The sequence below is a fragment of the Cyprinus carpio genome, chromosome A4, assembly GCF_018340385.1.
Source record: "Cyprinus carpio isolate SPL01 chromosome A4, ASM1834038v1, whole genome shotgun sequence".
Taxonomy (NCBI): Eukaryota; Metazoa; Chordata; class Actinopteri; order Cypriniformes; family Cyprinidae; genus Cyprinus; species Cyprinus carpio.
In genome coordinates, this window is record NC_056575.1 from 19,356,223 (window position 1) to 19,370,449 (window position 14,227).

Here is a 14,227-nt window from a genome sequence, read left to right on the forward strand (position 1 = left end):
GTTTTTTTTTTGTTTGTTTTTTTGTTGTTGTTGTCGTCTCTGTGTACTGGAAGCTTATGTCACTAAAACACATTCCTTGTTCAACTCTTTGAAATTAAGTGTCTTCAGAACATTGTACAGTATTTTTATTTATTATACAATTATAAAAAATACCTCTAACACTAACTTGCTCTATTATTTTTCTATTCTGTTATGTTTTTATTTATTATTATTGTAAAAGCCCTTGCTACGTGTACTGCGTTTAAGCTAACTGAGACTTGTTATAGCACTTATATATCATTGCTCTTTTGTTGTTTTTGATTGCTTCCATTGTCCTCATTTGTATGTCGCTTTGGATAAAAGCGTCTGCTAAATGACTAAATGCAAATGTAAAAACACATATAGCAAACATAATGAATCTGCTGGCAGAAAATTCTATTGGGAGACTCAAAGTGAGGTGGCAGTGCCTTATGAAGAGGAACGATAGCAACATTGTACTGGTGAAATCCATGGTCTTGACTTGTGTTTGCACAGTCTTTGTGAAAGTCAGAGAGGATTACCAACATGAATGGGACATACTAACAAAAGCAAACCCTGTGTAAATTATAGGTTATGTTTTGTTTACCTGTGTTTTGACTGATATTGTAATGGACACAAATAAATCATGTTTCATTTTACCCTGCTTCTTTTTATTTTGTAAAAGTGAGGACTAATTACTCTCTCCAATACCATGCACAAAAAGAAATTAATTCAGATTTCGCTTGCACTAGTTTAATTTAAAAATCATATTCGAGTACAGGGTAAAATCTTTGTCATCATTTTATATGTAAAAAATAAAATCATTGTATATGTAAAGTAAAACATTAACAACTAATGTAAGGAAGTATTGTATGTTCAAGATAAGCATAATCTCCTAAATGGTGATTTTTATCAAGGTAGCAAACAAAAGGTCCATTCACTCTGACGTTGTTAACATCTGATGGCAGCAATGTTAAGTGAATGACATCAGTTTACAGAATGGGTTCGGGAGGAAGCCTGTGAGGTGAAAGTGAGCTTTGCCGTGATCACTGTATACCTTATTTCAAAACTATAAGAAGATACTGGCAGACTCCATCTTCGACTCCAGCTGAGAGGTGGCCATAGTGTTGCCGCCTCCTCTTCCCAAACTCGCATCCAAAATTGTCCATCATATCATCAGTAGTTGTCCAACTACTTCCAATTCTTTCTGTTTACACCACTCTGGCTGCTGTGGTCTTTCACCTTACGGTAGTCGCTCCACAGCTTCTTCCATTTAATGCGGCACTGCTCGGACGTCCGCTGGAAACCCTCGGCAGCCATCCTCTCAGAAACATGCTGGACCTTTTCATTTCTCACCATGCCATCGAGTTCCCTTTGCACACTTTCTTCACCAATGATACCCAGAAAGGTCTGCACCTCCTGGGTCACCCATGGTCCATTGCTGCACGCCGACATTTACTGTATATTTTAAAAATAGCGCCTCTTGTAGCATACACAAGTGATAATTCTCTGTCAACCAATCAACATTCTGCAGTGAGTCCAGCTCCACCCTATTGGTACTCTTTGCTGTGCTAGGTACCCCAATAGAAGGGTACCAACAAAGTGGAGTGGTATGGTTCACTTGTGTGGTACCATTCACAACTTCTGACAATGGAAAACGGAAATAATTGCATACCATATTGTACTGAACTGAGCCGTACCGCTCGGTGGAAACAAGCCATAAGTGTACATTGTAGAATCTAAAAAGTACAAAAATGTACTTTCTGAAAAGGTACCGCCCCAGTAAAACTTTATAAGTGTCTAATGTTGTAGAGAACTGTGTTTAATGTTTTGCAAAAAAGTTTGTTTTACAATGACCAGAGATTACTGTGATTGCAGCAAATGGATGATGTGAGTACACACACTTCTCATTTCCAGATGGAGATGACGAAGAGTAGACAGAGAGTTACCCTGGAGATATGAGGGAATCGCTGTAGACATTAAAGACATTATCACAAAGGGTACATCACAGCTAGGTAGTCTGTAGTCCATCAACTAAAGACTGAAACTGCGTTTACACTTGGCATTAACATGCAACCTGTATCCAGATGTTGTCCACTTACACATTGAAAAGACAAGTGTAAATGCGCTTCTGATCGGAACGTTATCCGATCAGTGTGTCCTGGTTCAGAGGTAGTCGAGGACACATTGTGATTGGATCTCAGTGTAATGTAAACACAGTCCAGCCATCGTGTCTGCATTTGCAGGTCGACGTCACGCAAAACCCCGCCCCCTCTCTCCTGAACTCTCAGAAGAAAGATGGAGGACACCAGGCTGTGGAGCGCTAGTCAGACTTGTACATATATCCAGCATTTTGCAGGATTTGTAAAAAGTCCTGCTTGATAACATCACATGTAAATATCAAGTGTAAATACTGCCTGAGAAGTGTATGCATTTATACTGGTGCTGATGAGTGTGTTGATGAGGGACAGGTGCTGGTGATTAAATCTCTGCTGATTTGGATCATTGTGAGGGAGTGACAGTGGAGCCTGGGGATTCTGTGACACTTTCAGTATGTAAGCAGTTTTAAAACACTGTAACTTATATGTGATGTCCTGACAACTAACCATAGCAACAGTAGGCTGCTCAAACAGTTTTAACAAATATATTACAAAAACAGTTTTATTCAAAAATTCTGTTGATTGTAAGCTAACTGCGCTAGGGATGACTAAATATATTTTAGTTTAATGAACTTCAACAGAATTAGACCAAAATTTACAGACAGGATCTTCAAAAAAATCAACATTAACACTGCAAAAGCCATAAATGTTCCCAAACACCAGCCAGCATCAAAATGAACAAGCCTCTGAAAACTTTATACAAACACTGAGTGAATCTGGGATAATACATGTATTTGAACCTTATTTAAATGAACACACACTTAACAGTGATCCACACTGTTAAATCAGATATTTCTGGTGACGTTCTGCAGTGAGTTGAAGTTCCTTTATGAATAAATCCAAATACATTTCCAAAAAACACAGTTCCTTCTGCATAAATAGTGGTTACACAAACACAGATGAGGAACACAACACAGTCCACCACGGGAGAGAAACTAGTGTTAGATTATTGACACTGAAACTATCATAAAGTGAACAAAAATATAGAAAAAGGAAAATGAACAGAGAACATGGGAAAAGCGTCAATGATATCTATGAAAATGACTTTGTTACAAAAGGAACATTTGGAAAAAGGACCACAGACAGTCACACAACGAGAATCCAGTCATCTGAACTCACAGGTACTGAGATTAAGAATATTTCATCACACAAACATAGCACAAATTTGATAAAATATCTAAAAGCACAAACGTGCTCAGTTTTCATGTTTTCAGTTGCTGTGTGTTGTGTTAAATGTATAAATAAAGAGAATAAAGTCATGTTTGTGTTGATGGTCAGGAAGTGATGATGTGATGATCAGATACTCCAGAGCAGCTGCAGTAGTGTTTGTGCTGCTGTGTGTTCTTCTGCTGACTGCACGCATAATACTGTGTGCCACCTTCACTCAAGAGAGACAACAGCTACTAACTAAGATCACCAACCTCACAGAAGAGAGAGAACAGCTACTAACTAAGATCATCAACCTCACAGAAGAGAGAGACCAGCTGAAATCAGAAAAAAATGAACTTCAGAAGTGTGTTGCGGGTAAGTTTCTTCAGTCTAACTTGTAACTTGCTCTGAAACAGAATCAGATTTGAAAGTGGACTGTACTGGATCTGTCATGTGGCTAATGCTCGTATTGATGAGTATAAATATTAATAGATAATGTAAATAATTTAAGACATTATATTATTGAAGCAGATGAGTAAATAGTTGCAACAAGTGGCTTCATATCATTGAACAAGCATTTCATTAGTTTTTCTTGACTGCTAACACAATTCATGAAACAATTCACCATTTACTCACAACTATAAACACAATCTCAAAACTACACATCAACTTGTACAAACTTCAAACTTCCATGTCAAAATTTAATATTATAGTCAAAAACATTCTCTTTTAATCAAAGTTTGGCCTCAGATGAAACACAAACCTGTCAAATACACAGAGTACTTCACTGCCAAGAGAACACTAGTGAGATCAGTTCAGAACACTGTTACAGAAACCTCCTTCTGGGAATGAAATCTAATTATCAAAGAAATAAGCAATAAAAAAAAGGGGTGCAGATACAGTTCAGCAATAAGCATTAAGAAAAGTTTATTTTCCATTAAATGTTATTTTAAATAAATGTGTGCTATCTGAGTTTATATTTTGATGCTTGAGGTAATTATATTGTGTGTTTGCGAAATTAGGGCATTTTTTGTAGAGTTTTGCAGAATACATTGAGCCAATTGGTACGTGTGTGAAAACATGAAATGTGTTTAATGTTTTGAGAAACGTGTCTTCGTTTCGAGAACTGAGTGAATGTTGTGGAAAGTGTGGCTAAACTAATCAGTTATAATGTATTAGCAATCAAGAAAACCTATAAACTTTCAGACTTGAATTGCAAAAAGTGCAAAAAAACATCTTATTATAGAATTTGGGACAGGGAGCATAAATAAATGCATTTAGTTTCTGCATGGCATTATGAATAAAATAATAGTCCTATAATAATTACAGTATCTGATCCAGTTACATAAGAAATAAGATTAGCAATCAGCAACAAGACAAATTATTAATAAATATATAAACAGAATATTACAAACAGCTTCAATAATATATACACTATAACTATCATAATCTTTTAGCTTGATGTGGAACAAAGTTTAGTTCATGTCTTATCTGGTTGTGTTTATAGATGGATGCCAGGGCCATCAATCCAGTCTTTACTTCATTTCCTCTGAGACGAAGACCTGGAATGAGAGCAGAAGATACTGTAGAGAGAGAGCAGCAGATCTGATCATCATCAACAACACAGAGGAACAAGTGTGTGTGTGTGTGTGTGATCGTGATGTTCAGTTTTTAAATGAAAGATAATGTGCTGAAATGGGTCAGTGCTCATTTTATAAATCATGTTATTGTTTGACTTCTCAGGATTTTGTGAAGAACATTACTGGTAGCTCTGAATATTTCTGGATTGGTCTGACTGATATTGAAGTGGAGGGCAGATGGAAATGGGTTGATGGCAGCAACATGACCTTACCTGGGTGAGAAATCACTGAACTGAACTGATTATTATGTAATAAATGATTGTCTCAGTCCAGTATCATATCACACAGAAAGCAGCTCTGAAGATCTAAAGCTGATCTGTTGATGCAGGTTCTGGGCGTCTGGAGAGCCAAACGGCTATCGGGGAAAAGAGGAAGACTGTGCTCTAAATTTTTCACCAGGATGTGCTGATTTTCCATGTGATTATACGTCTAAATGGATCTGTGAGAACAATATTTTTAAATGACACATTATATATGAGTGCATTATGAATATCTATGTGTTATGATCCCATCTGTTCTGTTTTTCTTGTCTGTCTTTGGATTTATCTTGTCTGGATTTATGTTTATTTTAAATGTTTAAATAAATGTTTGTGACTGCACTTAGATTCTCTAATTCTGAAGCAGCTGCGTTACAATATATCTGTTAAACATCAAGTCTTGTGTTTAGTCATTTTGCCAGGTTTTATTTGAATGCAACTTCAATTAGATTATTCAGTAAAACAATAAAAACAAAAACCATTTTAATATTTCAACTTCCATGATAAACTAATCACTTTGTTTTGAATGTTTAGTCAAACATTGTCACATCTGAAGATCAAAACTAAAATCTGAAAAACAACAGCGATGTTTCTACAGACTGAAATAATATCAGTAACACACTGATATAATAGAAATATTCATACAAATAGCATTGTTCCAATATCCTTAAACAAAATGATTATGATTTTAGTTTATTATTCAGGATATCAGTAAAGTTTATTTTGAACTGTGACTCTTTTTGTAATTTCTTGCAGCTTTTTGTAACAACTACAGTATGACAATAAACCTACTTGACGATGATTTACTTGTTTTCAGTAATTAACTGGAATATTTACTGAACCATTCAAGGAATATAAATGGAAAGTTGTATAAATTGTATATATAAAAAGCTCCTAATGTTTCACTCAGAATATGAACAATATTCTGTTTGTGGAAATCAGGATATAAATTATGGATGAGTTACCATTTTGGGGAAAAAAAAAAAAAAAAACAACAACAACAACAACATGTTGCTCGAGCACATTCTAGGATAAGTAAATATGAGTCATTAACTATGACTATATGAAACAATTACATACCTCAAGTATAAATTGTTTTATTTAAAATGTTTTTATGACTGTTGATTGTCAGCTATATGCTAAGGATAGGAAAATTTGCTCACACAAAACAAGTCAAAGATTTTACACCCAAATGAGGACTGACAGTTCCTTTAAAGTCCAGCCTCATTAAAGTCAGTGAATAATCGACTGAAGGAAGAGCATCAGATGCAGTCGCTGCTAAAACCATCAACTGTTCACCCGTCTGGACTTCTGATGTAACAACCTGAAGCTCATCAAACACTGAAGGGTTTCAACACCAGATGAACAAGCTCACAAACAGACAAACTCTGCTAATGATTGTGTTTTTTCACGTTTATTAAAGGTCTTTGTGTTTTTTGAGGAAATGTATTATCAGTTTATACCTGAGGGAAGGGAAAGAGTTATTGTGTGATAATATATGCATTAAAACTTCCTTTATCACGTCAAGCATGGTTGAAGATGAAGAAGCAGAACTCAGTCCGCTATGTGAGAGATGATGTGTGTGAAAATACTGATGTCATCACTGGTCAATCTGGAAACGAGATCACAGACCCATAAAACACAACGAGAATTCAGTCTGAACTCACAGGAACTGAGATTAATCATGAATACATTCAAACACACACATTATAGCACAAATCTGATCATTAATGACTCAAAAGAACAAACATTTGCTCAGTTTTCAGTTGCTGTGGGGAACATGTCAAAGAACACTGAAAAAACATCTGTTGGATTTATATTCAATATGTACGTGCTTTATTAAAGTTATCCTAACATAATTCAGTCAACAGTATCCTATTTTTACACATTGTTTCAACATAATTTAGTTTTAATCATATTCAATATGTACGTGCTCTATTAAAGTTATCCTAACATAATTCAGTCATGTGTATTTTATAAATTTAAATCATGTTATTTCCATGCAAACTAATACATTTATCTTTACGTCATTTGTTGAATTGTTATGGTTTTATGTTTCATGTTTTGTTTAAAAAAAATGTCATTTGCTTTAAAGGAACTCTGATTTAAACCATTTATTTCATCAAGAAACATCAAAACTTTTAGTCTAGCACTCAAAAAAAAAAAAAATAAGTAAATAAATAAAAAACCCTGTATATTTCATAAGATCAGGTTTTATGCTTAAAGCTTACTTTAAACATGTTCTCTATTATATTCTTAGCTTAAATATAAACATCAAGCTTTATAAAATGTAGTTTAAATGACATCTCATTGACATCATTATGACTGGGTAGCACTCTACAAGTCACTGTGAACAAGATGTCATTGTTCATAGTAAAGTGTTACCAAAACAGGAAAAAAAGAAAAAATGATGGCAACTCAACTGAAACTATTGTGTAGCCAAGATGTGAACTCTCTCTATTATGTATAATTTTTTAAGATTAGATCATGAACGTGTTACATTTAATATATCTGTATAAAAATGCTTATCAATAACTGCATACTTTTATAAACAAACTGAACCACAGTAGCACAAAATGTTCAACAATATACAGTTTCAGTCAAAGTTTGTAGCCTCCACAAGTTCTGAAAGTGAAAGTGTTGTTTGTACAAGAGTTTTGTGATTCATCATTCATCACATAAACAGGAATGACGTGACCCCATTTTTTGACCTCTTTCTCAGTTTAGCCCCTTGTCAGGAAGGCAGATGTAAATAAACTCTTCAATTCAAGAAATATGTCTGCATATCATAACATTTCATTTGTCAGGTAAGAATGAATCATGCCATTTAACAATCAAAACAATGAGAATCCAAATTAGAATTAAATTCAATTCCAATTCAGATAAATACATAACACCGATTGCTCAAAGATGAGTCTAAGAGTGAGAGATGCACACCTGACAGCAGAGAGACACACAGCAGCATGTGAGAGACCAGTGCAGAGCTCCAGAGACTCACACACACTTTTCTGCTTACAGAATCACAAAGTATTGTTTTGTCACTTCACTTATACACCCATAAGAGGGGAAAGTTGCAACATTCATTAAAATGTAATTAAAATAATTTCTTAAATATGTTTAATACATTTTGCAATTTCTTTTTGTTTGTGTGCAGACAGGAAAGTGAAGGTCAGAAAGAAATCACCATGGCCCCTGTAAGGTTACAAAGAACACCTAGTCCACAAATGGCCGGGGGGAAAAACCACAACATGAGAAGGTAACAAGTCACAATGCAAGTCAGTGATGATTTGGGCTTCAATGTCATCCTGCTGGTGGTTGGTCACTGCAACCGTTTACCACAAAAATTTTACGCCGCACTTCATGACTCTCTTCTGCTGACGATGCACTTTTTGAAGAAGCTGAGGATTCCATTTCCCAGCAGGATGTTGGCTACCTGGCCCACGACTTCCAAAAGAGCACCAAAACTATTTGGTTAGAATGGACCATGGTGGTTGGTTGGTGCTTTGACTGGCCCGCAAACTCACGAGATTATTGAGGTGGTGTGAACGCGAGGGATCATGAGCTTTATTGTCAAGAGGAATGATAAACACGCGACCACACAATACAATTGAGCTAAAGGCCACTGTGTCACCAAGAGAACTGTTGGGCTTTCCATACCACCGTCCAGCAGGTGCCCACAAACTGAGCACCGGTCTATGCCACGCCCGATCGTGAGGCTAAGTAAATTAAAGCAAAAGGATGCACGTAAGCTAAGTATGAGTACATGTACAACTAAATGAACAGACTGTTTTCAGAAGGCCGAACAAATTCACCCATAACACAATGTTGTTTATTACTTGAAGGCATGATGAAGTCTCTTCAATTTGTTGGATTAGCTGGATTGGATGGATTTGTCTTGATAATGTTAGGCCAAAAAAAAACAATCAAAATTGAACAGAACCAAAGACTTAAACGTCTAGTCTGGCCGTGCATTGAATTGAAATGTAATACAAACAGAGTTTCCACAACTTTGAGTTGAATTTACGGAAATAAATGAACTTTGCTCGACAACTCGTTAATTTCTTGAGAACCAAACCGGCATATTCTTAGCTTAAATATAAACAGTATGATAGTTCATAATATAGTAGTTCAGGCATGTAGGATTGTTGAAGGACTAAAGAAACTATTATCAGCCACAAATGGGTATAATACTCTATAATCAGAAAATAAGTTTAGTGACACAGTATTTCATATAATATGTAGCTTACATGACAACTATCGGTGTCACTTTCATGGTTACAAAAATATGTAAAGGATGTGTAAAACACACAGTAACAAATAAAATTGTTGTTTTAAATGTTACCCAGTGGTGTATGTAAAAATGTTACCCTGAGTAGAGAGAGAGAAAGATTGAGGGAGATAGTGAGCAGAGCCCCAAAAAGAGGGGTCTGCAAGAAAAGAGAAAAGAGAGTTAGATCTATTTTTATCCCGTGATGTAAAAAAACAGAGAAAACAATCAGAGACCAATCAATTAGCGTAGTGACCCGTCGCTGTTCCAACAAGGTAAAATTATTATCGTTCTAGTGCATGCCAGTGCCCTCATTAAGTCGGCTTTATCCACTGGGGGCCACTGGCAGGATTTTCGTGGCCCGAAATATATAGACAAATAGGACCAAATGGGCCACGTGGGTCTCAAGGAGGGTGGTGGTCATGATTACAAAAGGTGGTCAATTAATCCCCTGAGTGTTAAGATTTGTTCGGACACGGTTCTGCAACCGCTGGTTCTTTTCCCATGTTTTTCATATGAAGCTACCAGCTTAGCATCAACATTTCTTTCGACATTTCTATTTGAAACAACTTTAATGGCAGAACTCACTTAAGCAGACACCCAGAAACCAGATGTCGATGAATTAACTTACAATTGTGACCCCCCCGATAGGAATTATGATCACCGTAATGAGGCAGAAAATGTATTACATACATGATGCAACAGCCTGCATATGTCTAACAACTTGACCATTATAAAAACATGTTATGATTATGAAAATACCAGAGACCACTTGAAGACCACTTGGTTATAATCATGTATTTATTTGGTATAATATTTCTGCCTCCTCCATTGTTTATGGCAAGGGAGTCATTTGGATTCGCATCCGCAATTCATTTAAATCGTTACATATGACTCGTATGTGAGCTCCCCTCTGTGCTTTGGCTGAAAGGATAAACAGGTTCAGTGAGACTGGACGATAGCGGTCCCAAACCTCCTCCCAGAGTACACATGGCATCAAGAAAAACTTAAATGTCATGCTCATCTTTTCTAATACAAATAAATTGACAGAAAACAAACAGGGGTTTTTTTTTCAGTATTTTTCCTGTAGTGTTATGATGTGTAACGCATTGGACTTAAAAAGCCACTTAATGGAGTTTTGTTTGTGCCAATTCCTGTAGTAAAGCACAAATAAACCGTACAGCAAAGCTTGCGACTGAACCAGTTTGTACAATACCTGAACCCAAGTCTGTGGGTCTTCATTTTAATGGAAAGATTATGAATAGTTTGATTATAGCATGCTCACACAAATTAAATACATCTGTGTAAAACTTTATTTATTATTCATTTAAAATCATAAATCATTATAAAAATCTATGTCGAAAGTCCTAAGTGTTGAATATAGTCTTATAGTTCTTTACTGTAAGAAAGAACATCAGTACTGTGATAGTTCATTTGTCCCCTCACACAGTGACTTGCTGGGATTATGTCTGCTTCGCTTGACGACGTCGCGTTCAACGAGGAGTCGTTAAAGGGGACATGGTGTTTAACGTAGCGTGGCACGACGGGGATTAATAAAGTCTTGATCTGGGCGTCGTGTCTAGAAGTGTGCGAGGGACTAGGGCCACATGCGCAGTGTGGCTATATTTCACAAGCTGCAAGTGACAACACAGCTGAGTGATAAAATAAGTACAGCCCGCACTATGCTTGGGACTACTGACCCAGGTAAAAGCTGAATGATTAGATCCAAACAACTAAACAATAAGTTATCGTGTAAATTGTAGTGGTACATGCTTGTGTTCTATTTAAGTTAACGTTTCTTTCTGTGCGCTTTGACTACTACGTGAACAATAGATATTGTTTTTGATGGTTAACCTGTCCATAGCATTGTTTAGAAAAAATCCTTTGTTAAATCAAGTAGTAAAACATCTCTGCAAATGAACATCCACTTTCATAACCACACACAAACATCTCTAAAAAATAAAATAAAACATCACAACAAAACAAAAACAACCAACCACACACACACAACTCTCAGCTAACATGCTGTCATCCTGGCCTTCCAGAACATGTGAGAACTGATGTGAGAAGAGTGTGGAATAACCTGTTCCTATTGGTGGAAGCTGATTCCTGGGAGCAGTTCCCTGCCATCCCAGACTACACCTCCATGGACCCCTCAGCTTTTCAGAAATCACCCAATGGACAAAGACAGCTAAAAGAATTTTGTGATTAGCTTATAATATTTTTCAGCATTTTCAGTTGGAACCATTGTCCCTCATAAAAACTATAGTCCACGCAATGAAACTGATGATATTTTTTCAGACGGGTAGACAGATTCTCTGATGAGGACATCAGAAGAGCAGAACAGTTTGCTTCAAAGATACTTTTTACACTTAAAACCATCTGTGTCTCTGCTGAAAGGAAGCTCAACCCTTGGGTCAGATTCTGATCTTGAATAAACTCCAGCACCACTTCACACAGTTAATGACGAGGACTCCTCCTTCACAAACAAATTCAAGGACAGTGTCTGGAATGACCTCTCAAGAAGATACCAGGTCTATAGTGTAAACCTATTGTATTCTCACTTGTTTTCATTAGGATTACTCAGGCACTCCCACTGTTTTGTCTTGCAGGATGGCAACATCAGGCAGTTCAGGAGGAGCGCACAGCCCTGGATCCCAGATTCAAGTCAGAAGAGGCCAGATGAAATGTGGACCAGACTGGAGGAGGAGCTGATGAAAAGGACCTCAGTACTAGTGTTAAATGTTATTGGGGATCTTCTACTTCTCTTGAATTGTAGATCAATATATATTACCCTCATACTCTATTGAATACAGACTCAGGGTGAGCAGATAGAGAGCAGGTGACCATGATGACAGTTCATCTGATGAAGACAGTAACAACACTGGTGAGAAAATATAAAGACATCCTATTTTTTCCCCATTTAATTTTCAGAGGAGAATTAACTTGTTCACATTTACCTTGATAGTGTTTAATATTTTTCTGTATTTCTTTGCTTATTAGTTCACAGAAGAGACCAAAGCTGTCTGTCCTTGAGGAGCTGTTTGCTGTGGAGGACATGGCAGTTGAAGCAAGTAGACAGATCACTGTCAGTAGCACCACAGAGAAGATTCAGACAGAGATAAAGCACTTCTACAGATTACTTCATCTACACTGTCCTCAGAGTCCAGTAACCAACTCCCTGCGTGATTTAAAGTATCTTAAGCAGCAGTGAGCATCACATGTTGACCCTTAAAATGCTTTGTACTTTATTAAATATATTTGCACTGATATATTGTGTGGGTTACATTTTGTTCCTTTGTGCAGTGGCTCAGGGACAGTCTGTGCAAAATAAAAGTCAACAACCTGAAAATATAAAACCCAAAGTTTCTCAGAGGTAATGTAATCCTGTTAAAACGGATTTCATAAAATTGGTATTGGAAAAAGTATTGTTTAGGAACCAGTATCGAAGTCAAGGTATCGGTATCAAACATTTTAGGTTTGGGACAGAGAGAGCAGAATCTGATCGCTTTCAGTCCTACAGCTGCAGGGCTTTTTAGCATGTTGATTTAATAAATGTGGCTTTGATTATGAGGATATTAATCAACAGGTAATACATTTTTACATATTTAAAATCAAGCATTTTGTAAGTGAAAGTTTAATTGCTGTTTGTCTTTAAAAAAGCATTTGAAAAACACTAATAAAAAATGTAAATATATACCAATAACAGATGACAAGAACTACTGTAATTGCGTAGTTCAGCTCAGTTTAGAGGATGTGCTGGTGTTTGCTTCTGCCTTTGGTTTTAGAGAAAAACTTCCAACAACTGAGTTTTATGCATGAAAACCTGAATAGAAGCAGGCAGATGTTCCCAGAAAAACACCTGCAGCATAACACTGAAGCTCCCAGTAGATCTGGACTATGAAGAATTCTAACAGTTCATGACCGAAGACATCCTTTTCCAGTCCCCAAACTCTGGAGGAGCTTAATATAGTCAATGAATCATAAAGGAAATCATAAATAATATCATAAATACAATGATACTGGATGGCAATGATACTTGCGCTTTGTTATTCAAACAGTGTTGTTTGTTAACATCAAATAACATTTAACAGATTTAACTCTATTATGTTTTCTTCTGTGTAAGGAAATGACAAACACTAAACTAAAACTGCTAGAGGCCACAGATGCAGCAGCTTGAGGAGAAGACCTGCTACATCTACATCTTACACAAGAGTCTTTACTTCCTGCCTTCACTACTTCAAGACATATCAGTCTACTCTTAATCACAACAACACAGGATGGGCGAATAACAAGAAAAATGGAAAGAATAATTTAACCTTTAATATACAGAAATCATTAAACAGAATTTGCCCTTCTGAGTTGTTACAGATATAATATGAAGTGTTCAGAGGAACAGTAAGTTGAGTATTCATGCTCAGTGTAGTTACTGTATGTTACTGTGTCATCTTCCTGTTGTTCTTCCTGTTGACAAAAGTATCTCAAAAAATATCACTTAATAAAAAACAAAAAACAATATCTAATATATGACAGAAAACCCAAAATCAAAAACAAAAACACCACCTCTTTTCTGCATTAATTTTCTAATAATTCAACGGCCTGGAATCAATTATTCCAATCAATTATTCGTTGTCAGTTATTCCTTTCTTATCCATCCATGTTCTGTTTATTCTTATGTTGGTTCTGTATTGTCATCATAGAGTTGAGCCGGATACTCGGCTGAAACGAGTATCCGGTACGGAAAAAGCACTTTTGCCG

General features: G+C 36.3%; 1 protein-coding gene across 1 annotated transcript; it reads left to right on the forward strand.

Moving 5' to 3' along the window:
* Positions 1-3,038: 3,038 nt before the first annotated feature.
* Positions 3,039-5,844, forward strand: LOC109086366 (CD209 antigen-like protein C). Its single transcript, XM_042743658.1, has 5 exons — positions 3,039-3,277; positions 3,435-3,680; positions 4,813-4,940; positions 5,049-5,161; positions 5,274-5,844. The coding sequence occupies exons 1-5, from the start codon at positions 3,154-3,156 to the stop codon at positions 5,407-5,409; spliced, it is 747 nt and encodes a 248-aa protein (XP_042599592.1). The 5' UTR covers positions 3,039-3,153; the 3' UTR covers positions 5,410-5,844.
* The last annotated feature ends 8,383 nt before the right edge of the window (positions 5,845-14,227 follow it).

Excerpts from the sequence above, each read along its gene's own strand:
- LOC109086366 (XM_042743658.1), top strand. The coding sequence starts at position 3,154 with ATGAACAGAGAACATGGGAAAAGCGTCAATGATATCTATGAAAATGAC. Across the intron at positions 3,681-4,812 it reads ACTTCAGAAGTGTGTTGCGG|ATGGATGCCAGGGCCATCAA; the intron begins GTAAGTTTCTTC and ends TTGTGTTTATAG. Across the intron at positions 4,941-5,048 it reads TCAACAACACAGAGGAACAA|GATTTTGTGAAGAACATTAC; the intron begins GTGTGTGTGTGT and ends TTGACTTCTCAG.